Source organism: Neolamprologus multifasciatus, chromosome 2 (genome assembly GCF_963576455.1).
Source record: "Neolamprologus multifasciatus chromosome 2, fNeoMul1.2, whole genome shotgun sequence".
NCBI lineage: Eukaryota > Metazoa > Chordata > Actinopteri > Cichliformes > Cichlidae > Neolamprologus > Neolamprologus multifasciatus.
In genome coordinates, this window is record NC_140440.1 from 2,051,971 (window position 1) to 2,060,880 (window position 8,910).

At 44.9% G+C, this 8,910-nt stretch overlaps 1 protein-coding gene across 1 annotated transcript; it reads left to right on the forward strand.

Moving 5' to 3' along the window:
• Positions 1-404: 404 nt before the first annotated feature.
• On the forward strand, positions 405-1,619 carry LOC146523813 (zinc finger MYM-type protein 1-like). The gene has a single exon (XM_085134255.1). It carries the CDS (start codon positions 596-598, stop codon positions 1,499-1,501), a length of 906 nt encoding a protein of 301 aa, XP_084990381.1. The 5' UTR covers positions 405-595; the 3' UTR covers positions 1,502-1,619.
• The last annotated feature ends 7,291 nt before the right edge of the window (positions 1,620-8,910 follow it).

Genomic DNA, 8,910 nt, shown 5'->3' on the forward strand with positions numbered 1-8,910 from the left:
TCATGTACTAACAGAGACTTGGAGGAGAGAGACCTAATATTTAATAATCCACATTTCACTGTTTTACTCTTTGGTTCAGATGTGGATACTGTATTATTCTTTCTTTGTAAATGTTTAAGTTGTTTGTTGCTGGTTTTTAGTTTGTTTTTTGTCTTTTTGGAAGCAGACACAGTCTCTATGGAGATGGGTTTTTGGGGGGGTAGCATTGCAAATGAGATTCAGCAGCAGATCCAAAACAATGGTCTTGCAGAGCTTAAGTGTGTAGCACAAACATATGATGGTGCAGCCGTTATGAGTGGCTCCACTGGAGGTGTACGAGCACATTTTAGAAGGTTCCATCCTGAGGCTATCTATGTGCATTGTTATGCTCATCAACTCAACCTGGTTTTGTGCAATACTTGCAAGGCTGTCCCAGAGGCTGTGGAGGTTTTCAGCTTTTTGGAGTGTGTGTATTCTTTCTTCAGCACCTCCCTAGTCAATCATCATAAGTTCATGGAGACTCAGGCAAAGCTTGGAGCTTTGAGCTTGTGCAACTTTCAAACACTCGCTGGGCATGTCAGTTGCGATCAGTCAGTACAGTTCTTGAGACATTGCAATGCATACAATTGGATCCCCCATAGCTGTTGGTCTCAGAGCAAAGTTCTACAAGTTCTCAGCAGTCTATGCACTACTGATGTTTCAGTCGATTCTGTCTAAAACCGAAGGACTCTACAAATTCCTGGAGAAAGAGACTTTAGACCTGGCAGAAGCTTTTATCTGCAAACAAGCTGTGTGTGACAAACCTAAGGGCAAACACTCAGATGCATTTGCTACAGAGTTGTATGAAAAAACCAAGGCCCTGTGTAACACCCACAGTATCCCTGAACCAGGTGCCAAGACAAGGCACAAACAGATGATGGAGGATTTTGTCCTGGAGGCAACTGTGGGTTCACGCACTGAATTGAACAACTCAGACACATTGAAAAGAGAGTTACTTTTCCCTTGTGTGGATCGGATGGTTGGCGAGCTTGATCAAAGATTTTGCAGTGTAGATGCAGGGCTGCTAAAAGGCATCCAGGCATGCAGTCCTAAATCTGAGAACTTCTTGAGTGAACCACACTTGAATGAACTTGCAAAGCACTACAGACTTGATCTGACAAAAGAGGAGGTTCTGGTGGCCAGAAACTTTCTTACCTGGAAAGGTAAGGCTGGATTTCCACCCGAAAATATGTTGTCTGTGTACAACCTCCTTGATTCAGACATGTTTCTCTCTCTGAAGGCAACCATCCAAGTTGCCCTAACAGTGCCTGTCAGCAGCTGCTCGTGCGAAAGGTCCTTTAGTGCACTGCGTCGGCTGCACTCCTGGCTGCGTCAAACAATGGGTCAGAAAAGACTTCACAGTCTTGCAGTCATGTCTATTGAAAAAGACACGCTTCAGCATCTGGGTCACAACAGAGTGATTGACCGATTTGCCACTCTTAAAAACAGACATCATTCTTTGATGCTTCCACCCACCAAGTAACTGGTGATTGCAGCCATAAAAATTATGTACTTTTTTATTTTCAGTTTTTTTCTTGTTATTGAGGCAGCAAACACATTTCCTCTGTTTGATTGTTGTACTGTATTTTAAAACAGACTGAAATAAAACAATAGATCTATTGGTGGCCTAGGATGTTTAATCTGTCCAAAAAAGTAGGAAAACAATTTCTCAGTTTTCTTTGTTTTCTGTTTGTGAAATTTTGTGCTCATTCACTACGTTCGTTCATATCGTGTGCATCTCTTGGGGCCTAAGCTCCCCCTGTCCTTAAAACCTAGTGACGCCCCTGCTTTAAGAACTGAAGGTCAGTCAGTCAGAAAATTGCCAAAACTTTGAATGTGTCCCCAAGTGCAGTTGCAAAAACCATCAAGAGCTACATTGAACTGGTTCACATGAGGACCACCCCAGGAAAGGAATACCAAGAGTCAGGATAAATTCATCAGAGTCACCAGCATCAGAAATGGCAAATTAATAGCAACTCAAATTAGAGCCCAAATAACAAAGAGACTCAACGAGTTCCAGTAGCAGACAAATCTCTACTTGACTGCAAGTCACGCCCCCCTCCCCCCCGCGCATGCACGCACGCACACACGCACACACACAAACACATCCTCCAACCACACACACCCATATTTTGCTCCATTGTGGTTTATTTCACACCTTAGTAAACAGTTAAGCAAATACAAGTAATCTGCAATAAATTAAAGGTAGTAATAAAATAAACTATCAACTCTTTTATGCTACGGCCACACCTACACGGGTATTTTTGAAAACGCAGCTGTTTCGTCCACATGTAAACGGCGTTTCGAATCACCGAAAACTGAGATTTTTTAAAACTCCTTTTTTGCTTTTACGTGTGGTCGAGGAATACAGAGTTCGTCACGCAACATCAAAGGTACACTGTTAAAAAAAAAAATTCCAAAAAACCAGTAATATTCTGGCAGCTGGGGCGCCAAAATAATACCGTAAATAACAGAAAATAACTTTCTCATAAAAATACAATTATTTTCAGTAATAAAAATAGAGTTTGTTGCGCTAATTTTACATGGGATTTTCCTTTTTCCAAGTGCTTTTAAACATTAAATTAAGAACATTTTAATGTGATTAAACAATGAAATTACCTATAAACAAGGTCAATGAATGTGGCAATATGAATAATAATGCTTAAATGTACAGAAATATACAGTTAACAGTTGGGTTAAATAACACTATTTGATGTAAAAAAGTTGTATATTCAATTATATTTGATGTAATACTACATTATACAGCACAAAATAATTTGATTTATCTTTCAAAACATGTCAAAAAAAACTAGAGGCTTTAAAATTACAATTTACTGTTAATTTTACATAATATCACATGTAAATTTAGATTTTAAGTGTTATTTAACACAAATTTCCTGAATATTTACTGGACTTTCAGTTTGAATTAAGTGAGCTCCCTGTAAGATTGTGGGTTTTATCTGTCACAAAACACCCAAAGAACCCTCATTAAACAAAACCCCTGATTATAATTACATCAAGATTATGTTAATTCATGTGTATGAGTAGTTTGTACATGTTTATTTTACTTATAAGACACGAGACATTGTTTCAATCATTAACATGGATTTTATTGACAAAAAGATAACCCTTCCTGGAACACTCCAAGAACAACTAACACTTATGCATAAACAAAGGCACGTAGAAAAAAGAATCTAATGCAAACGCACATTTCAGCACAAAAGAAGGGGACGATGCCACCTCGAACGTTCATCTGCCTCCCCACATCTGGAGCAACGAAAAGGAGTATAATTTGAGGCACATAACCTGCAGGTTCAAAGTAGCTCTAGCTTTCTGAAAGTCTCACATTCAGGGCTGCTGCTGGCCATTTGGGTTCCCTTGGAGAAATTTGCAAAGTAATCATATGCAAAGAACAACTCGAGTAAAACAAAAGCCTCATTGTTATGCTGATTATACTTAACTGATAAGTATTGATATGTTGTAAGTTGTCACTTTAACACAAACTTTTACCAAAATAACTGAACGAATGGGACTGTGTTTGCAGAGCAAGCACCACAAGTGTGAAAGTATAGCTTATTACAATGAACTGAGATGAAGATAATACTTAAGACAATGCTATGCCTAAAGCAGGACAGAGTGACAGAGAGCCTGTCAGCAGACAGTAACATACCAACTGGCTAGCACTAATGCTAGCTAAATGTGAATAGGATTTGCAGCCTATATTTCACTTTTCCCCTATCAAGCGGGCCACCCGTGCTGTTTACATCGACCATGAACCAGAGACCAGTGCTAGTGAACAACTGATAAGGTTAAAAATAAGAACTTTTTATGCTCTCCACTCATAGTCCGCAATTTTGGCAATCAAAAGTTATTTGCAGCCATTTACCCTTTTTTTAAATAACCATTTCAAACTATTTACACAACAATCAGGTGTTCTCCATTCAACAAGATGTCACACAAATTATTTGTGCCACTCCAAAAAATAATTTCTGTCCACTATGAAGGAGAACATCACAGCCTGATACCTGCAGGTGTATCACTCATCCTGTTTTTTACCTGGAGACAGCAGTCGCCTCATTGTTGTGACACACAACACAAAACTATCCACAACACTACACACTATCTACACAAGACAACACATTAACTACACACTCCAAACACACTAAACATCACAAATCTCTCACATCTCAAAACTCGCTCTCTCTCTTTTTCTGCTGTCTTTCTTTCTCTCTCTCTCTCTCTTTCGATTTCACGCCTAAAACTTCCCCCTCTTCCTAAACAACTAAATGTCATGTTGTCATATCATTTTTTTTTGATTGGTCGACGTGGTACAGTTTTCCACCAACACGAACGGGCTGTTTTTTTATTTTGTTTTTTTAATTTTTTGGTCATAAGCAGAGAGTGCTTGCTAGCGCTGTCCTTAGACAGCAAACGTGACGAAACTATTCAGGAAAAAACAAGCGTATATATTGTTTATCATGACTCTGGTTTTACGTGGCCTATTAACACAATTTAAAAACTGGTATATATCACCTTGTTGCTTTGTCATCTTAAAGTGGGCGTGTGATTGGCTTACCACGACTACTTTATTCTTCCTCAGTCAAGCAGTAGCACTCCAGGAGTCCACACAGAGACAGTTCAGGTGGGCGGCCACGTGGCCTGTGGCCGAGACAGTTCTGGTGGGCGGCCGCGAGGAAGAAGCGGCGGCGGCCGCTGAGCAGGTCCGGAGGGCGGCCGCGAGGAAGAAGCGGCGGCGGCCACTGAGCAGGTCCGGTGGGCGGCCACGCCGGCGATGACCTCCAGAACGTGGCTGGAGGCGACGGCGCAGCAGCCGCAGGACCAGGCGAAGCAGAAGCTGAGGCTGGCCCAGGCGAAGCAGAAGCTGAAGCTGAGTCTGAGGCTGGACCAGGCGACGGCACGGGAGCCGGGGGTGACGGAGCCACAGCTTTAGGGCCAGCGGGCGCGGAAGCCCCTGGCTGGAGAGCAGGAGGGCTCACAGCTGGCTCTGGGTGCTGTGGCTGCAGGTCCGGGAACTGAACAGGATGGTGGACGGGTGACTGGGCTACAGACTGGACAGGGGCAGACTGGACTGACTGGACTGACTGGACGGGAGGCGACTGGACTGACTGGACGGGAGGCGACTGGAGAACAGGACACTGAGCTACAGGGGACGACTGGACTGACTGGACGGGAGGCGACTGGACTGACTGGACGGGAGGCGACTGGACTGACTGGACGGGAGGCGAATGGAGAACAGGACACTGAGCTACGGGAGGCGACTGGAGAACAGGACACTGAGCTACGGGGGACGACTGGACTGACTGGACGGGAGGAGACTGGACTGGAGGAGACTGGACTGACTGGACAGGGGACTGGACTGGAGGAGACTGGACTGACTGGACAGGGGACTGGACTGGAGGAGACTGAACTACAGGGGACTGGACTGGAGCAGGCTGGACCGGAGGAGGCTGGACTACAGGCTGGACTGGAGCAGGAGTGTGAACTGATTGGACGGAGGAGGCTAATGGATAAACAGAGGTCGGTGAGGCTAATGGCTGAGCTGCGGTTGGTACGGCTAATGGCTGAGCTAAAGACTGAGCTAGTGAGGGGGATAAGGCTGCAGCTTGGGCTAGTAAGGCTGGTGCCTGAGCAGGGGACAGGTCAGCTAGCCTAACTAGAGATAGTGCTAGGGCATGGAAAGTTGAGTGAGGAGATGGACGGGCTGGCGAATTAGCAGGTGGACAGGTTAGCTCTTCCGTGCCTCCGGAGCGTGAGGGCGCTGGCTGGAGAGTCTCAGCCGAGCCTCTAGGGGGATCAGGTCGGATCCTGGCCGCCCTCAGCCTGGGCGCTGGGACGGGCGCGGGAGGTGGCTGGACACCAGTCACCCCCACCCGAGAAAAAGGAACGGGTGTAGAGGTAGGCTGGGTCGCAGCTGCCCTCCTCATGGGAGCTGGCACTGGTGTGGGTATAGGCTGACTGACAGGTGTGGAGATAATGACTGGGTGAGTGATACCGACAGGTTCGGGTGCATGAGTACTATTAACAGTGGCCGGAGCTGATGAAACCGGAACAGGCTGACAGGTGGACGAAGGAGCAGGCTCAGATAAAACAGTCCTAGAGTGAGCAGGCCTAGGGTTTGCATACACACGGAACGTAACAGATTTATCGGAGATTGCTCTGGCCTTTCTGCCATCACCATTTACAGTCTTTAGTTGAACAGTCTTCGGAGGTTTTGAAGTGCGGGGATTGTCTTTAATGAATCCCAGCTCAGAGGGAGCAGAGCAGAAAAAGTCTTCCCAGTCCACATCGTCCTCCAGGAGGGAAATTCCCCATGAATCAGAAGTGAGTGTACTGTGCGTTTTAAGGGAGTAATCAGATGAAGGGTGTGGAAAACAGTCACTGGAACTCACCGCCGGGAGTCGCTGAAAATGGTCCATATTATGGCGGTGTGTGCGCTGCTTTCTCCGGGAAGAGGAAGCGGCCGGGGTAAACAGCTGAGCCTCTGGTGCGGTAGCCTCCATTGAGCCGAGGTGGGAGGCGTAGCCGCTGTGCCGTGGCGAAGGTGGAGGTCCGGCATATGAGGCGGCGGTGTGTGAGCGAGGAGCGGAGCGGCGAGAGAGGGAGCGGCCAAAGCGCGGCATGAAACGCCCACTCTCCGCGGCGAATGCTCCGGGGCAGGTGAGGCAGCAGGTGGGGGAACGCGGCGTCTCCGAGGCCCGCCCAGAGCCAGGCGAGTCCCCTCGAAGACGTGCTCTCTCTCCGCGAAGAGCCGCTGTTTTCCCCTGAGCTCCTCTGCCCAACGGGAAAGCGCTGCCTCCTGCCGCTCATAGAGGTCCGAGTCCGCTGGGTTCCAATCGTGTCTTCGTGGCACGGGTCGTGTCATTCTGTCAGGTGTTGTGTGGAGGCGAGGAAGAAGGAACCCAAATGCAGGACTCGCAGGTAGGTGAAGACTGGTGAAGGTTTATTATAAGGAGTGGATGAACAGAGGGTGAACGGACACTGACTGGCTGGATCACTGAATGGCTGACTGAACCGAGAGAACACACGGAAAGGACAACATCACACGAACATCAATGACACGACCAAGAACTGGTGAAACCGAGGAACTTAAATACACAGGTTGAATGACGACAATGATTGGAAACAGGTGAGTACAGAGCTGAACATAATCTGACTAATGACCAGTGTTGCCAACTTAGCGACTTTGTCGCTATATTTAGCGAGTTTTCAGACCCCCTAGCGACTTTTTTTCTAAACAAAGTCGCTAAAAAAAGACGTGAAAGCCCATATCGCTTTTACTCTCAACAAGCAGCAGGTGCTGTAACGCAGTCAGTTCTTCTTTTACTCTTATGCTGTTTTGTGGATCAGGTTTAAAACTACTTATAAACACACACACACAAAGTAACTCCACCAGAGTGCCTATTTCGGGTCACTTTTGCCGGTCCAAGCCCGGGTAAAGGAGCAGGGTTGGAATTGTGACATTAAAAAAAACAATAATTGCTAAAAGAAATTTAATTTGTAGTTCTAAATAAATTCTAAATGCATTTAGGACGTTTTTTGCTCACTTTATCTCTCGTCCACGATGTTATTTCTCTCTCCAGCAGCGTAGGTTACAATTACATTAGCATGACCAATTATGCAAATTAGGCGATGACATCATTTAGCGACTTCTAGCGACTTTTAGGACAACCAATAGCGATTTTCCTTACTGAGGAGTTGGCAACACTGCTAATGACACGAGAGACAAGCTGACACGGGGGAAAAAACAGGAAGTGAAAACATTGATGTGGCAAAACTGAAAACACTGGGTCACCGACCCAGGAACCCTGACAGTTAGTAACGGTAACGGTGTTGTAACAATAGGAATAGTAATTAGTTAGATTACTCGTTACTGAAAAAAGTAGCGTCGTTACTTGTAATGCTGTTATTCCCATCACTGCTAGTAATACATGCTAATTTAAGGGAGCTTCGGTATAAGCGACCTCTGGCTAATACGTCGTGTTCGTGACGGGCTCATAGCCAAAAACTAGCTTTACTTTGTTGTCTGGGTCAACTTTGCTAGCGAGAGACAGAAAGAGGCGTTGAAAGGCTGCTCCAATGGAACTTATTGTTTCTGGGGAAAACAGTTGTAAGTCTTAATATCTTACAACTGTATCTTACAAATCTTATAACTGGGCTTGTCAGGCACTCTTTTTGGCTGCAGTGGTTATTATTATATTTACATGTTTCATACATGCTATGTCTGTAACACACTGCCTATTGCCTTCATATTAAATAATTTTTTGAACAATAATTTTTAAAAATATTTCTTCCGTCATTATGCGGGTAGAGGTGACTTGGGCCACGAGATTGAGACACAGGCATTAGAGCCTCTTAATTTGTGTGATGTTCAGGTTTACACCAGCGTGGAATTTTTCAAAAGAGCACATAGCCTAACATATGAAACAGGAAAGGACAGCCAATCAATTTATTTCAACAAAGTAACTGTATTCTGAATACCACCTTTTTTAACTGTAACGGAATACAGTTACTCATATTTTGTATTTTAAATATGTAACACCGGTACATGTATTCCGTTACTCCCCAACACTGGTTGGTAGTAACATCGGTATGTAGATACCAACCGTAACCAGTATGAAATGTCAAATCAAGTAACCTGTTTTCTATCTGAAAGCCATCAAATGTCTATAGTTTCAAAATATTTCCATTAGAACACAGCTTTCTGGCTTGACTTTTGTGAATACTTTCCTGCTGAGTTTATTGGCCCAGTCACTCATTCGGGGTTGTTTTTAATAAAATGTCTATTTTGCAAGTCTTGTTCATAATGGAGATTTGGCTGAGGTACCAAAGGTTGCCAAGATGGCAATGGAAAAAATCCTCATGTTGAGCTTT

Excerpts from the sequence above, each read along its gene's own strand:
- LOC146523813 (XM_085134255.1), top strand. The coding sequence starts at position 596 with ATGCATACAATTGGATCCCCCATAGCTGTTGGTCTCAGAGCAAAGTTC.